Source organism: Ammospiza caudacuta, chromosome 15 (genome assembly GCF_027887145.1).
Source record: "Ammospiza caudacuta isolate bAmmCau1 chromosome 15, bAmmCau1.pri, whole genome shotgun sequence".
In the NCBI taxonomy this organism is placed as follows: domain Eukaryota; kingdom Metazoa; phylum Chordata; class Aves; order Passeriformes; family Passerellidae; genus Ammospiza; species Ammospiza caudacuta.
The window spans coordinates 13,293,686-13,310,727 of record NC_080607.1 but is presented as its reverse complement, the minus strand read 5'-3'; the positions used below and the strand labels follow the sequence as shown (position 1 = coordinate 13,310,727).

Below are 17,042 nucleotides of genomic sequence, written 5' to 3'. Positions count from 1 at the left end.
GAAAGTGCCTGGCACTCACTTTGAACAGTTTGGGGTGGGATTTACTGTGGCTGGTGTCACCCTACTCTCAGTCTGTTACAACCTGGGCAGTACATTCTGATCTTTGCAGCAGCCGATGCTGTTGGCATTTAAAGGCTCAAGATGAAAAGGAATCAGTGCAAAATCCAGTGAATGCTGCCAAGATGGAAAGCAACATCTGATCTCTGCCCCAAAAGCTGTTCCCTGTCAATAGTACTGCCCACCCAGCTTCCCCAGGCCGTGGCCCAGTGATTGAGATTCCATGAGGTGACAGAAACAAGCCTTCACACACCAAGGGTGTGCCTGCAAGTCACATCTCACTTTCTGCTGCTCCAGGCATTATTCAGTCCTCATCCACCTGGACATGGACCGCCTGTCAAGTTCCCATGCTGGAAAAACAAAGTGCTTCACACACAGTTGAAATAAAAGTCAGAAACTGACAAAAATGTTTAATATTAGTTTTGAAGAGAAAGTGACCGTACTCGCTTAGATGAGAAAGTAATGACTGGGTGTGTTTAGTGAGCTCTCCTGCCAACCTGTCAGCCCATGGCTGTGGCTCTCTGCGAGGCCCAGGCCTCCCTGCTGCTGCTCTCAGCGTGTGACAATGCAAACTCACTGGGACACAAAACACAACTGCCATGGGAGCCGGCGTGCGGAGGCTGCGCTCGGGTCTGCGTTTGGCTGCCGCTCTGGGCCTTGGCACGTGTCAGCAGAACTGCAAGAGAAGGGAGTTCAAACCCCGTTAGAAACCTCACTGCTAAGAAGGTAAGGATCCAGGTGTGGGCTTGTTTCAGAAGCTGGCAAGGGTTTGGGGGTTCTCAGAAGCAGGGGGCAAAGGGAGCTCCCATGTGAATCTCTCGCTGTGGCTCTTTGGCACTTTGTAGTGGCATCATTTCTGCTCACCCCTGAGCTCTGTGCACAGCATGAAAGAGCCATTCTGAAATCCTGAACATCATCACTACTACTCTCAGAGGCAGCATGGAAAGCACTGTGAAGCTGGTTATGGAAGAAGGGACATGAGAAGAGAGCAGGGAATGTGGAAATGAGACTTGACCCCAGCTGGTCTGCAGGGATGAACCCAGGAGTTCTTGCCTCTGTGCTGAGAGGGAAGATCACTCTCTAGAGGGTTTGGCAAACACCTCTGAGCAGCAGGCAAGTGCCTGCAGCATGCTGGGAACAGCCCCCACCACCCCTCAGTGCCAGTAATAGCCCTGGTGTGCTACCTTCCAGCGATTCCCACACTCATTGCACACGACGAAGGTGGTCATGGGCTCATCGGAGCTGCGGGTCTGCACCTGCGGGGACAGAAGGGAGGTGAGAGCTGAGCATCACACATGGCCCTGTCCCTCTGGCCTCCAGGGGTTGGTGCTCAGCTCACAAAATCAATGAGAGACCAAGGTTTGGGATGGCAAAAGGAGCTTTCCAGTAAAATCAGTCTGGTGATTGTGTTACACACATACACACATCATGACCACCTTCATCCTGACATTACCTCAGTGACAAGTTTTGGGACAGTGTATTTCCCTCTTTACCCAATCTGCTGTCCATTTCTTGCAGGTGACTCTGGAAGTGGACATGCACAGCCAATCCCTCCCCTCCCCAAACTGTCCCCCAGGAAGGGATGTTGCCAGCACTGCCATGACAAACCCCTCAGTCCCAAGCACAAAAGCATTAAAAAAGCACTCCAGTCATTTCCATTTACAGAGCAGTCCAACGTCGTGGCCTCACAGGAACACACTCCGGGTTACCAGGTTCTGCACAGTTCCAGTCTGGTTTGTGTTTGAGCCATTAAGGAACTCTGATATTTAACCCAGATGTGATTGCTGCCTCTGACTGGCTCTTGCCAGAAACACATACTTTAGTAAAAACCAGATTTTCGTGGCATTTGAATACCACAAGGCAGATCTAGACTGAAAACACTGGTACTGCCACACCAGTCAGGCAGAACTGTGCTGAGGGGTGATTATGGTGATCTATGTGTGTAATTACCCCATGTGCAAGAGTCACAGTATTTGCATGATGCAAATTAACCATTTTTACAAGAATGCTGGATAGCTGAATTCTGTAATTCTCCCCCTTTACTGTCTGCTTCCAACATGTTCATAAATGCCAGTGCATGTACTTGAGACTTACATCCCATCACCCACTAATGATTTCACTAGGAAACAAAGTACAGAAAGCCTCCTGATATTGCTATTTAGGGGACACTGCTGTCTCCTGTTCAAATTCCAGGCACTCAAACTCCAGTCCACTCCAGGTGGAGCCAGTGCTGGGAGTGTGCTGGGACAGCCCAGGAATGCTTACTGGGAGCACTGGCAGAGCGAGGCCCCTCGCCTGAGCCAGCCTGTGGGATGTAAGACTGCTGCTGAGCCAAAGGAAACTCCCTGGTCAGACTCCTGGATCTCCTTCTCTTTCCATGTGTTTGTATGTCAAGTCCAAGCAGATGCAGGAGTCTCAGCCGGCACTTGCACACGCAGTTTGTGCGCAGTCACTCAGCAGCAATCTGGTGCATTTTTGGGTATCTGCACATTCTAAACCACTGACTCACAGCAAAGGCACATTTATCTCCAGATGCCTGGCACAAACATGGGAGCTAAAAAGCACTGGTAATGCACAAGGCTTCCAACAGCTGGCCACGGGGAAGAAAAAGCCTCTGTCTGCTCACATCACAGCTTCATTTATTCCTTTTGTTTCATAAATTTAATGCTATTTGATTTTAAATAAGTTGGGACTCATCCAGCTGCAGGTAATCTATATTCTTAATTTGTACTTTTAATACTATCAACATGTCTGAGTCAGTTTCTGCAGCCTCTCCTCTACACTACCCACTCCTTTCTTGTCTGAATCCCAGCATTCCCAGCACCTGCTTTCAGTGTAGAGCACTGCTGAACTTTTGAAAGCTTCCTCAGTGCTGCACAACTCCTGCTCTTGTTCAAGTGAGCCAAAATTTACACAAGCTCACAGAAACATGTGCAGAAGTACATTTTAGACAGCCATGAGTGTTTTCTCTCTACCAGTAGCAAAATTTGTGTTGTGCTGCAGGGCCTGTCACAGAGCAGTGCAAGCTCGTGACCATGACGGATCATGGCCTGTGCAGAGGCCAAGACAGGAGCAGGAAAACCAACCTGGGTGTAGGTGCAGTTCTTCTTCTTGCATTTCCCACAGGTGAAGAGGTCAGTCTGTGTCCCTCCTGTCTTGGCCATCTGATGCTCCCGGATTGCTTCTTTTGTCATGGCTTTCCTGATCTCTTTCAGCTCATTACTGGCCATTTCCTTTCAGAAGGAAAAAAAAGAAAGAAAAAAGAAAAAAAAAAAGGCAATAAAATCACATCTGCCCAGTTTTACCACCACACCCACTACCATGGAAACAGCCAACAGGACAAGGCAGACTGACAGATGGGCACTAACACAGAAAGCCTGTTCCAATTCTGGTTTCTGGTTCATACCCAGGGCCCTGGGATGATGTGAAGACCCAACAAACCACTCTCCACACTGCAAACCCCACTGCAAGCTCACTCCATGCATTCTGACAGCAGCTACTGAGAAAACTGCAACCCTGAAGCAGCCCAGCTAAGCCTCAGCACATCCCCTGTGAGAAGCAAACCCTGGTCCCCAGGCTCCCTCACCTCCGAGGTCATCACAGCGATCTGCTCAGGGGTGATGGCCCCACACAGCACGTTCTTTTTCAGCTCAGGATTTTTGGAGTCCTTCAGGTTGGAGATGCGGCTCCTCACACGGTTTTTGTATTTCATGTCAGTGTTCTTGACATCCTGGTAGATGCGTGAGGGCAGTCAAGGAGCCTGCAACCAACCCAGAGGCATCAAGCACTTCCCAGCCACCCACGAAGAGCAGGGACTGTCACCCACTGACAGGATGGAGGTGCTGGGACACAACAGCAGCATCTGCTCTGGGAGGTCAGTGCTGGATTTGAGAGCAGGTTTATACAATCCCAAACTCCAGGGGCTTCCAGCTTGGGCTTTTTCACTGTGCTGGAAATATTCAGCTATGCTCAGGTTCTACAACCTTCCCTTTCTCTCAGCAAGGCAGCCACAAACCCCTCCACTGAGAGAGCCCAGCTGCACCTCCAACCCCACAGTTCCTAAATCAAGCAAACTCCTCACATAAGGCTTATCTCACACCACCATGCAACTTGAACCTCACTGCTCCATCCTTTCCATTGCTTTTGTCTAGATCAGCACACTCTCCTCAACAGGGAGCCCAGGGAAGTTGCATGTATTTGGAAGCAGAATCAAAAGCAGGAAACAACACCCTGATGGGAAGGACAAACAAGGGATTACAGTCTCTGAGCTCCAACTCCACACTGGTAGTTCCTTAGTAGACCCAGACCCCTGACAAGCTGCAGCAGAACATTTATGCACAGAGAGTCCCATTTTTCCTTTGAGCACATGGATTTCTTGCTGGAGGCATGCAGGAAGCACAGTACAGCAAGGATATACTCTTCAATCTGGGCTGCTATGTGCTCGCAGTCGGCACCGATGGCGATGTAGTCGTCTGTAAGACAGCACAAACAGGAGCTCAGAGCCTTCCAACCACACCAGGGCTCCCCAGGCTCACTATTTCTGAGCTACACATCTGGACAGCTTGCTGGTTTGATTCACATGCTCTTCCCATCAAATGGCATCTTGCCCTTTGCTCTTGCTACTCTCTGACCCTTTGGAAAAGGGCAGTGATGAAAATGGATTAATCTAGCCAGTCTGTGCCCTGTCCCTCTCTAGGATATGGACTGCAAGAGACAAAGCTAACAACAGCCTAAGAACTTATTAGTTTTCCAATATATTTTTCATACAATTGAAATCAAATGTATATAGGCAGGAATTGAGTCTCATCAGCTATTCACCTCAGTAAGTAACTCTACTCAGACCAGCCATCTGGGAGGCCTGGAGGTGTGCAGCATTGGGATCAAGCCTTCCTTTCTCATCTCATCTCAGGACTGTCTACTCCTCCCCTTTTCCCCCACACACCAGTTAAGCAGCATCATACAGAGTGCATAACTGCCATGGATTAGGACAGCCAGTATGATAAATACCATAAAGGAAGGAAGGTAGGGCACAGCTGAGCTTAGGGAAAGGCTCAAGGGAACTCTTTCCCAGATTTCATATGGAAAGGGTTTTTCTAAGAGCTGTGCAAAGCATTTAATGCAGCATACAAAGACATGCATTGGAAGGCTAGAAATAAAGACCTCATGAACTTCTCCATCTGTCATCTACATTCCTTGGCTCCAAATTAATAAGACTCTGCAGTGCTTAGACCCCAATTTTTTTAAGTGATCTGCAATGTGGACACAACCAGATGCTCAAATTTCCAGACATGCTGAGTACCTGCCTCTCACTTGAGATGGCACAGTCTGAATGCAAGAGAGATCTGTTCCACCTCAGATCCAGAGGACCACAATATTTAAGGGGCTCCTGTCTGCAAAGGCAGCAGAGTCTTACAGCAGATGCTGACTGGCATAAGCACCATCCCTACAAAGTCCATGTACTGAGTTACAGCTTCACTTTGTGTCCCAAGGGTGATAGGGAAGACAGCTTCACTTAACACTTAATCAGAAAAGATCTAGAAAGTGAAGCAAATCCCTGCACACCCTGATTAAACTCACAGACCGCCCCATGTTGCAACCCTGTGTGACAAACCCTGTGTTCTTAACAGCCATTGCTTTGCACGTTGTCATGCCTCCAGCTCAAGCCTGGTCCCTGTGTAAGAGTCTGAAAAAGCTGCAACAGCAGCCAGTTCATCAAAGGGGTGGCTAGACTGAGGTGCTGGCAATAATCCTCTGACAAGGCTGCTCTAGAACAATATGTCTAAGCTGAGCTGGCACTGAGAGTCTCTGTGAGAATGGTCCAGGAGCTGTGAAGCACTTGAGGCAATGCAGAGCTTCCCCCAGCACTCACCATCAGCCTGCAGAGCTGCTGTCAGCATCTCCCTGCATTTGTTGCGCACAGCGTCGCACGTGACGGGGGCCGGAGGGAAGGTGGTGATTTTGGGGGTGGTCGGAGTCTTTGGAGGCTCCTGCCTTTTGGTGGAGCTAAAAGAAAAACTTCACCTGTCAGAATGTCTCAGTTTGGGCCACTGAGAGCAGAGAAGGAAGCAGCAGGTATATGGCCAAGCATCCTGTTAATCACAATACAGAACCAGTCAGAACACAGTGCAAAGTCATTGTCCCAAACCAGCACAGAGCACAGCACAGCAGCCAACGCCCTCAGCCCAGACACAGCTCTCCTGTGGACACTGCTGGCTGCCAGCAGAGGTTTAATCCATGAACAATCTTGTGTTATTCAACACACATCAGCTGCTGCACCACTGGGCATCAAGTGAAAACATCACTGTTGACCACCAGTAACCCAAATACACTCAGGACATCTGAGACCATCAGCACTCTCAGTTTGGCACTGCAGAGCAGATTCATGGTACTTCTTTCCTCTTTAACTTTGCAGGACACCAGGCCTATCACTGCTCTCAGCAGAAAGCAAGCAGAAAGCTCCAGAAGAAGGAGGTGTGCTAAGAAAAGCAACAACAAAAAAAAAAGGTTCCTTCAGCTTTGATATTTAAAAAACAACAACAAAGTGTAGCACATAAAAGGTTCTTCCTTTTTCCTGTAATCTGAGCAAGACTGATTACTCATCTCACAGAAGAGCACCCCTACACAACCACACACACAGCTCATACAGGGGCCAGGCTAGCACAGGACTAAGAAATACTGCTTTGCTCTCAAAAATAACTCCATTTCTACCTGCAGGCAGTCATGGGCACAGGCAAGGGAATGCAAACACCTGTCTGCTGTGGCTGACTCAGTCAGGTCACCTGCCAGGGGAGCAGGATGGAGACCTGCCTGCACAATCAGCACATGATGTGGGCACGCTGAGTCACTGCTGCAGGGTCTGCATGCAGAGAAGGAACCTCAATGAGCAGCTCAGCTGGCTGTGCACACAGAAAGCCTAACATCTGCACATGGTGTTAGTCAGCCCTGCAAATACTGCTGGTAAAAGATCTGGGTTAGTATGAATCACAGATGATTTTCTAGAGCTTTGTTCTCCTCCCTAAATCTAGGCAGCAGAACAGCAATTTTTTTTTCAGCAGAGATTGCTCTGGCTTTGGTGATTTGGCTGTAAAATGCCTGGTACCATTATTGCACAAAGAGAGGGAAAGGGAAAAAAAGAAACCTCAATACTCCACCCATGGCATGCTAGCAACATCTTCTTGAAGATCCAAGTGGCTTGACAAATTTTGTTCAGCTGGGTCACTACTGCCAGTTCTTTGCCATCAAAAATAAATTTGTTATGAACAAGCACTTCCAATACACTGTCCTGGAAGGGATTAGTCAGCCCACAAAAAAACAGCACTAAGCTGGAAACCTTCCGAATCTGCTGCCACACAAACTGAGCCAGACGACTTTGGGACTTATCCTGTGACTAAGGTCATATCCAGTCTGGCTCAAATCCCACAGATCATCACTGGGGCTACCAGATTTTCTCAGTTCAGAACCTCACCAAGCCCTTTTCAGAAGCATCCATCAGTGAACCTTCAGCAAATGGTTCACATCAAAACAAAACAGAACTTTGATTTCTTGCTTATATGAATGAGATGATGCACTCTGTGAGGGAGATTGTACTGTCAGCTCTCTGTGTTTTACTGACCAGTAGCTGAATAAAACCCCTTTTTACCAGCTGGTTTTACTGGTCAGCACTGCAGGATTTTATTAAAGAACAGATTTGTGTCCAAGCAGCTCAAAATATTCAATAGGATTTACACTGCACGTGTTACAAAAAGAAGAAACAACTTAGCCTGTAAATAATCCATTAGATGATGATTTTCTCCCATCTGGAATGTAGAAACTCTCATGAGGTACTTTTGTGCTTAAGAAGCTACACACAAATCACAGGCACCACTCAAGGGGGTGTATATACCAGAGCATACACTAAGGAATAACCCATAATTCAGGAATAACCCATCTAAAAAATCACAGCTTCTCATGTTACATAAAACAGTTTGGAAAAATTAGACTTCCCAAAGGACAAAGGCAAAGCATACTTAGAGTAAGAGGAAGGACTGAAGGAATATGGGTGGTTTGTGGCAAGAGAAACTTAAAGGAGACAAGTCCTGAAATTCCTTACAAAGGAGGATGGTAGGAAAAAATCCACAGAAGGGTGTGTGTAGAAATGAGTTTTGTAAGACAGGTTTTGATTGAGAGCAAGTTTTAAACTTACAAGTTTTAAACTGTAAAGGTGAGTTATGAATTGGAAATACTGCCAAGAGCAGCTGTGACAATGTCTTACCCTAAGGTTTTCTAGGGCTGTCAAAGAGCTTGAACAAAGCCTGTGAGGGACAGCTTGGGCAGAGGTTGTGATGTGCTGAGAAAGGGCTGCAGGAGAAGTTTCCTGAGAGCTCTTCCAGATTTAAATTTTGTATCATTTTTCAATCAACAAACAAAGGTTTCCCAGAGCAAAATGCTGTGTGTGAACTCAGTGACCTCAGTGTGAACTCAGAACATCAACCTTCACTACAATGAGTCCTCAAACACAGGCCTTCAAACCTGTATTTGCAGAAGTAATACTTGATTTTCAGGGAGGTTTTCACTGCAATTGAATATTTAGATATTTATTCCTTGGGGATGGAAAAAAGCTCAACAAGATGCATGGTAATCCCACCTCTGTTAGCTGATGAGGAAAGATACATTTACCTGCACACACACACCAACCATGCACTGAGATGAGAGCTGATTCCTCAAGAATTAGATGAAACAGACTTCTCAGCCATTCCAAGGACAGAAAATTATTTATTAAGGTTTAGAGGTTAGTTTATAAATAGAATTGTTGGGAAATAGAGTTCAAACACACCTAGAAGACTTATTTCAGGAAATCCTTGTGGTTCACACTGTTCCTGTTAAACATAAGAAAGAGCTTGTAAATCTATCCAGGCAGCAAAAGTTTATACATAAAACAAGGCTGTGCTGGAACAAAATGGTGGCAAAGCAGCAGCCAGGGATTGCAAACAGATCTCAGGGCTGCACTGGAAGAAAATGCCACAGAAGAGCTAAGTTCAGGCCACAGATCCAAAACCTCCTAATAAAGGCAGTTTAGAGAATCCTGGAAAAGGAAAACCTCATGCTGCCAGAGACAGAAACATTAGACACAGCCCATTAAAATGCACTACACTATGGGTCTGAAACTCTGCAGCACAACAGAATATGCTTTGGATTAGAGTAATGCAGCATCTAAATTCACAGGTGCCAGCTCCACACTGGCTGGCTCAGAGCCTTCAGGTCTTGCAGTGATAGCTCCAGTCACTACACAGGGATTTCTACATCTGTGCTCCAGAAAGCAACATGAGTTTCAGGCTAAGAGTTAGTCAAATATTTTTCCCTGACCAAAATGGAAGGCATAGCCAAAATCTAACAGACTAAGAGGCTGAAATATCTGAATACAAACTGATTTCTTTGGTGTCTTGACAGCAGCCTCATCTGAACCAGCTATCACACACTGAGCAACCAGTCTGACTCCACTGCAATCTCTGCTTCAAAGAACAGAAACTCTCCTCTGCCAATACGTTATAATTTTTTTTAAGGCAGATTAGTAGTTTATTTTGCAGGACTGGAGAAAAAACATTCCTATCTCTGGAAGAGAGCCTGGCTCAACAGACTAACACCAGGAGCTGGCCCTTGCTCCTGGTCTAGGCTACACTAATCCATTGGCTTCTGCTCATCCTTCACAGCCAAGGGGATGCTTTGCTAGTCAGAAGATGGAGGTTGAATACATGTAAAAAGCACCAAGGATTAAAAAACCCCATCAAACTGCAGTATCTGCCGCACAAGGGAACATCACCAGCACAAGACAGACAGCTCCACCCCACATAACCCATGATAAGGGACAAAGAAGGGAGGCAGCAAGGAGAGGTTTTGCCCCTGTGTCTACAGCCAAGATCCTCTTCTGAGTGAAATCCCACACAGATACACACAGATCTGGCTCCCACTCTGCACTGCATCACTGAACTCCATCCTGGCTGTGAAGTTTTCCAAGTCCTTTCATTGCACTTAGCAAATCCTTTTTGCCATTTTATGGAAGGAAATAACCAAAGATACCAATCATTTAAAGTCATGGAGCATCAGCAGCCTTCTCTCCATCAGCAGCTCTGGATCGAGCTGCAAAGGCTCACCCTGAAGTGCCAAGCCTTGAGAGAGCTGAGCAAAACCAAAGAAGTGACAAGAAAGTGACAAACAAAGGCTGCAAACATGGAAAATCCTGCAAGCCAGCAGGACCACAGCCTGAATACTCTAAATCTTCTGTCAAACTTGGGAAATTGGCTAAATCACTTAAGAGCCAAATCTAGGAAGCACACACCCTTCTGGGATCTGAGGCTGGGAGAAATTTCTAGAAGAAAGCTTTAAATCCCATTTTTCCCCTCCCCTTTGATCACTGTCTGCACTCAACAACTGCAGTCACAGGCAGTGGAAACAGAATGTAGCATCCAAGGCATGGCAAGGAGCAAGCACGCAGCTGACCTGCCAGCTGGGGGACATCAGCCCAGGGAAAAGGGCCCTTCTGCTGGGATTTGTCAAGGACAAAGAAATGGAAGTTTTACTTTAGTAATGTACCAATCAATCCCATCCACTGCAAAGGCAAAAAATAATCTTCATTCTAAGGAGTTTAAAGTTAGAAATAAACAAAAATGCATAAAAATGCAACTTTAAAAGAATAGGGGAATGTTCTACTACTAGAAAAAGCAACATATAACCAAGAGTAAAAAACTTTAAATAAAATATGAATAAAATTTAAAAACTCACTAAAGCCACTGTATTTTTAGATGTGCATTTCTGCATTATAGTTAATTATTAACACCACACAGATCAAGAAGCACTTCCAGCATCTCTGACCAGAAATTTGACTACACAAAATTCCTGACTCAGACACTTAAAAATAAAAATTAAAGTAAGATGCCTTAAGAAAACTTATTCTCTAACAGTGACATCTTTGGTAAAAGGGAAGTATTACCTTTGGTCTCTTGAGTTACCAGTCTCCCTGGAGGAAGATGTTGGCAAAGACAGGCTTTTCTTTTTGTCCTCATTTTTTTCCTCAGAAGCATCTATGTTCAAAAAAGGAATAAGTTCAGAACTGGTCTTTATGCTGCAGCCCTGTCTATACTCCTCAGTGTTTTCACACTACCCACTGTTGGCCTGAAGTTACTATTCTCCCAAAAAGAATCAGGAGAAAAATGCCTTTATGGCCTTCCTGCTTCCCAACAGACCTTCTCCTTGCCTCCAAGTAGAAACTAATTCAAACAAAAGCTTTCCTCACCAAACTGGAGAGCAATCAGCTTCCCTGCCTGGGAGATAAGCTTCCTCACAAGACAAGTCTCCTCACAAAAGTTTCTTTCAGAAGCTGCTGATCAGGGATTAGATCAAGTTCTCTCAAGCACAACTAAAAGCAGAATTTCCAGCCAACACCAGCTGAAAGGCCAGTATAGGCTGGTCCTTGTGGAACTTCTTCTGATTCCCAAGTGCTGCTGAAAGCCAACAGCACAACCCTGGAAAGGACCTTCTTGACACTGTAGAACAAGTTTGACCCAGAGGTGATTTGTCTGAGTCTAGCCAATACACACCCAATCTAACAAGGAGGTAACAATCCAGGACAGGAAAAGAGCCCTTTTAACACTCATCCAGCCTGGCAAGAAATGAGAGCCCATAACAGGGAAAGCCTCCCCAGCTGGAAATGGTGCATGTGAGTTTATCTTCAAGATGGTGAACTCAGATCCTTTTCCAACACACCACCCCAAATCCATTCCAGCACTTCCCTTCCTGAGCTGCTGACAGCACACATAGTGCTAATACCATGCAGAGCACCAAGTGGGAGCAGAGGGTTCAGAGCACAAATAACATTGCTAATTATTATGTGATGAGGTATAAGTTAATAGTCCTGAAGCTTTCAGTGCTCTTCCAATGATGAGCTGGCTAAACAGGAGCTAAATCTAGAGGGATGCATGATAGGACACAAAACTCGAAAGACAGAGAGGGTGGAACTGTAAAGGCTGATTTGCTAGAATGTTTATTCAGATCAAGAGATAAGCTCTCCCAAAAAACTCAGCCTCCCACTGAAGGCAGCTTGTTCACAAGCTGAATCTGACAGGAACATGCTGATTTCCTTACCTAGAAGTTTCTTCCAAGATTTGATGAGGGATTTGGCAAGTGATATCACTTCTTCATCTGTGCTCTGCTTCCTCAGTGCGTTCACCGACATCCCAATGCGGGTGGACTGCAAGGGAACACCCCGGTGAACCACTCCAGAACACACTCAATATTATTAACTGAAATCTCAAATAACCACAACAAAGTCAAAGCCATAACCAAAACAGGAGTATCCAAAGGCTTGCAGAATGATTCTGTGACCCTTACAATTCTGGAAGAGCAAGGTGCACCCTCCAGCTTGCACAGCTGAAGAGAAAACACATCCAATCCCCACAAATCCCTTCCCTGCACACTTGTGAGTGACTTTCAAGCTTAGAGTGAAAAACTCCAAGATGCATCACAAACTCCAAACTGCAATTCTGCTCACTCCTCCCCAATGTCCTAAATATCAACATTACAAAGAACTTCTCCCACGACTGCCCTCTGTGTTTGCTACTTTAACCCAGTCATTCCTCTTTTTGCAGCCTACAAACAAGATTTGAGCAGTTACACACATGGTGACCCAGAGCTCTTTTACTGCCAATTCAAAACCCAACTTCTGCAGTATTTTGTTGGATTTAATGTTTATTTTCATTCTTTGGATGAAACGAGAAGTGTGAGGAAATCTATTAAGTTTATTTAGACAACATTTTGAACTCATCCAGATGTAAACTCAAGCTTTTTACCATAACTGTGCGACTCACCTGCAGTAAATCCAAAGTCATAGGCATACTTTTCAGTTCTTTCAGTAAATCCATTGCACCTTCCTGGAGAGGAAAAGAGAAAGAGAATGAGTGCCTCAGCTTTTATTAAAGAAATACAACAGTCTGGGAATACACACAGAAAGTTGAATTCAAAGGGAAGAACACCAACAAGCATTCCCTGAAACATCAGCAAATACACTGCTGGGTGCTGTTCCACACAAACAGTAGATCTTGCAACCTGAAGGCACCTGAAGCATTGGAATGGGCAAAACAGAAGATCAGCGGAGTGCTACAGGTCCTTGCTTGTGTATGGTGCAAGTGCAGCGCTAGTTTATTATTCTTACCTGGCACGCTGAACATTTTTAACACCTGAAAAACACACTCTGAATTACAACTGTCAGTGACTCCATGTAGCTGTTTCCTGGTTTTCATATTAATACCCCACTCTGCTCAGGACAAAAGAGAGACCAGGAGCAAAGCCAGCAAGCTGTGATGCTGAAGAGTTGGTCATTTGAAACTTGTTCTGTGAAGTCTCCTTACATCATCTCTACATCCCAGAACCCAGGACCAGGAAAAATCTGATGAGGAATCTGTAGATACCTAAAACTGGCAGTCACTCAGAGAACTGGAAATCACTCTAGCACATCCCAGCCTGGCCTAGGCCTGTCTCCATTCAGCTGGCTCTTTCTTCCCAACCCCCTTCCCTCAAACAAGGCTTCCAGTGTTCACATTTAGCAGCTCATTTACAACACCAACCACTCCAAGCCCAGTTGCAGCACAAGGCCTGCACAGCCACCACTGTAGCCAGCCCTGTCCTCACATCCCATCCTCTCTATGCAGAAGGGCTGCTTCCAACTCATGCCAGGAAGCAATCCAGCTGCAATCCACCCTACAGATCAGATGCTCAAATCAAAGCAGAGTCAAAGCTTTCAGTGTGCATACAATTTATTGTACCCAGAACGACTGACTTGCCCCCCAGGCAGTTCCACACCTTCCTGTTCCTCCAGCCCTGAACACCCAAAGTGACCCAGTCTGACTCCAAATGGAGCCATTTGCCACAATGGCAGCTGATGAGGATCCACGAAAAAAACAGAGCAACAAGCAGGTACTCCAGCAAACTGTCCTGCAGGAAGAGTTCTAAGATTAGCCAACACACAACATGCTGCAATTCATCACTGTCTCAAATGCCAGCCAAGAGGAAATGTTGCATACTCCTCCTGTAGAAGCTGCCTCTTTCCCAATGAAGCTGGAAGCAAATTCTGCTAAGTTGTTCCTTTCCTATTTCAACACTGATGCTGAAAACTTGCCACCAGCAAGAACAGACATCACAGGCTGTGCTTTAGCCCAAACACACTTCCCTGAGCTGTTCCAACAGTGACACAAGTGACAGCACTTGCCCTACCCACAGCTGGCAAGGTCAGTCCAACATCCAAAAGTTCATGTGATAACAGCACCCAGCATCCCACCACACGAGTACCACACTCCTCTAATCCCTCCCACTCCTCAGCCATCATCTCCCACTCCCAGCCCTAAAATCCCTGTCCCCCACCCCAAACACAGATGTACAGCCTACCTCCGTCACAAACCCTTGTCAGCTTTCTGCCTTAGCACCCGCATGACACTGTTCCTACAAGCCCTGATATATCCCATTAAGCTGGAAAGCACCGGCTCCTGTCCCCCCAGGCTGTCACACGGGTCACAGCACACCCTGCCAGAGTCCCCAAGTGCAGACAGCAGCTTGGCCAGCCCTGCACACTCCAGGGGCCACGGCAGTGACAGTGACAGTGGTGCCGGTGCGGGATGGAGACGCAGGAAGCAAATCCATCAGCACCGGGGCTTTCCCCGAGGCAAACCGGACCCCGAGCCGGTGGGGACTCCCCTTCCAAAGGGCTCCCAGCGGGACAGGGGAGCAGGGCTGGGGATGCTCTCCAGGAAGGAACACCGGGCAGGCAGCACAGGGTGAGCCCCGGAGGGCTGAGATGCGGGCTGGGGATGCCGGAGGCCTGGGGTATGGGGACTGGAGAGTGCCACAGCACCCAAGGGGGCACATAGGGCTGCCCGCCCAATAAGTGGCAGTGGGTGGATCCCACACCTCCGCAAAGGATGGGGACAAGAGAGGGCGACGGGGCCTGCGGGAGGGTACCCCACTTTAAAGGGGGGAGCGTCTGCTGCAGCACGATGTAATGAACGGGGCGGCACTGGAAGAAAGGCTCCCAAAATGGGGTCTGGGGGGAGGAAGGCTCCTGACAACGGGCACCGAGGGAGAGGCGGGGGTCCACCAGCGCGGCAGCGAGGAGGGGATCCTGCGGAAAGGAGGGGGCGCGTCCGCCAGACAAGAGCCCGGGGCAGGGGGCGGCTCCCCACGCCAACCGGGCTGCGGGGGCCCTGCCGCCGCCACTCACCGCGTTCTTCTTGGCCACCATCTTGTCCAGGCGCCTGGCAATGCGCACGATCTCGTCCTCCCCGCCCATCTCGCCGCTCCCCGGGATCGGTGCCGGGGCCGGACGGGGGTCCGGGCGGGGGGAACTGCGGTCGGTGCCCGGTGCCCACCTCAGCCCCCGGTGCCGCAGTCAGGGCGGGCGCACGCGGGACACGACGGGAGTTGTAGTCCTCGGGACGCCAGCTCCACCCGCTGCCTGCCGGAGCGCAGCCTACGGGTGGGACTCCATCTCCCAGCGTGCCCCGCGGCCGTCCCGTGCAGTGCCGCCCGGCCGCCGGGGGCGCTGTGGGGGCTGCGGTTCGCCCCGCGCAGGGGGCTCGGAGCGGAGCCGGGGCTGAGGGACCCCCGGTCCCTGTCCCCACCCACAGCCGTGTCCCAGAGTGCTGCTGCAGCTCCGGAGGAGGTCACCGAGATAATGAGCACCTCTGCAGTGGAGACAGGCTGAGAGCTGCGGGGTTCAGCCTGGAGAAGAGAAGGCTCCGGGCAGACCTTTAAAGCTCCTTCCCATGCCTAAAGGGGCTCCAAGAGAGATGGAGGGAGGCTTTGGACAAGGGCCTGGAGTAACAGAGCAAGGGGGAACGGCTTCATACTGACTGAGGGCAGGGTCAGATGGGATATTGGAAATAAATTCTTCCCTGTGAGGGTGGTGACTGGACAGGGTGCCCAGAGAAGCTGCCCCTGGATCCCTGGAAGTGTTCATGGCCAGGTTGGATGGCGCTTGGAGCAGCCTGGGATAGTGGAAGGTGTCCCTGCCCATGAGAGGGGGTTGGAACAAGATGAGCTTTACAGGCCCCTTTCACCCCAAACCATTCTGTGACTGTGACTGTTGTCCATGGCTGTGCTGAGCCCTGGGAGCAGTGCTGGATAAACTGCTGGATAAACTGGATGAAAGCTCCCTGGATAAACCGGGGCTCTGCCCCTCACACGGCCTTGGGGTCTGGACAGCAGTTACCAGTGGCGAGGGGATGGATGCTTTGGGGGGCCAGGCTGGACCCCCTGTAGATGGCACTCGCACACTGTGCGAGGGCAGCGCATCCCCCGGGAGCTGCTGCTGAGCGCTGTCGCTCCCTCCAGCTGGTTCCTGGCAGAGGGAGAGCTTCCATGCACAGCCCTGGCCAGGCGCTGCTTCAGAGACGGCCCTGACTGTGCTGGTGAGGAGCGGCCGTGTCCTGCCCCGGTGGAGCTGCCGATCTTGTGGAAGCACGGGGATATGCTGCTACGTGTGGCCTCGGGATGCACAGGCAGGTCTTGGGAACCAGAATTCCCAGCACTCATCTCCAGCTGCACTCTGTCCTGGGGCAGGCTGAGTCACTGAGGGCATGATCACAGACTCACAGAATTGGTAGGGTTAAAGGGCTTGGAGATCGTCCATCCTCACTTCAAAGTCAGAGTCACCTAAAGCAGGTGACACAGGAAGTTGTCTGGATGGGTTTTGAATACCTCCAGAGAAAGAAGTATTGAACAGATCAGTGCTAAAGCTCTGATGGTGCCTGACCCCCAAATCTGCCCACTAGCAAGCTGCCAGCTTGCTGTTCTTTATAGCAATACCATGGAGATTTATTACAATACCACAGAGCTCTGGGATCCCCTTGAGCAAGAGCTGCACCCTGGATGTGTGAGACACGTGTCAGTTCATCCCTGAAGCAGCAAAGGTGGTCCCAGACCAAAAGTGAGTCCTGGGCCCTCTCCCTGGCATGACACCTTGAAAC

The 17,042-nt window shown here is 48.6% G+C and overlaps 1 protein-coding gene across 2 annotated transcripts; it reads right to left on the bottom strand.

Moving 5' to 3' along the window:
- Positions 1-482: 482 nt before the first annotated feature.
- On the bottom strand, positions 483-15,473 carry TCEA2 (transcription elongation factor A2). Of its 2 annotated transcripts, XM_058814746.1 has the most exons (10): positions 15,296-15,473; positions 12,894-12,956; positions 12,172-12,277; positions 11,021-11,111; positions 5,927-6,060; positions 4,473-4,529; positions 3,644-3,798; positions 3,144-3,290; positions 1,242-1,313; positions 483-733 (listed from the first exon to the last, which is right to left on the bottom strand). In XM_058814746.1, exons 1-10 carry the CDS (start codon positions 15,362-15,364, stop codon positions 725-727), a joined length of 903 nt encoding a protein of 300 aa, XP_058670729.1. In that variant the 5' UTR covers positions 15,365-15,473; the 3' UTR covers positions 483-724. The 2 variants fall into 2 exon arrangements, with proteins under 2 accessions (XP_058670729.1, XP_058670728.1); XM_058814745.1 differs by lacking the exon at positions 483-733 and having other exon boundaries at positions 1,212-1,313.
- Between the last annotated feature and the right edge of the window lie 1,569 nt (positions 15,474-17,042).

What these genes read in the sequence shown, in the direction of transcription:
- TCEA2 (XM_058814745.1), bottom strand. Translation starts at nt 15,364, where the DNA reads ATGGGCGGGGAGGACGAGATCGTGCGCATTGCCAGGCGCCTGGACAAG. An exon ending in ATCTTGGAAGAAACTTCTAG is followed by an intron (nt 11,112 to 12,171) that starts GTAAGGAAATCA and finishes TTTTGAACATAG; the next exon opens with ATGCTTCTGAGGAAAAAAAT. An exon ending in GGTAACTCAAGAGACCAAAG is followed by an intron (nt 6,061 to 11,020) that starts GTAATACTTCCC and finishes TTTTTCTTTTAG; the next exon opens with CTCCACCAAAAGGCAGGAGC.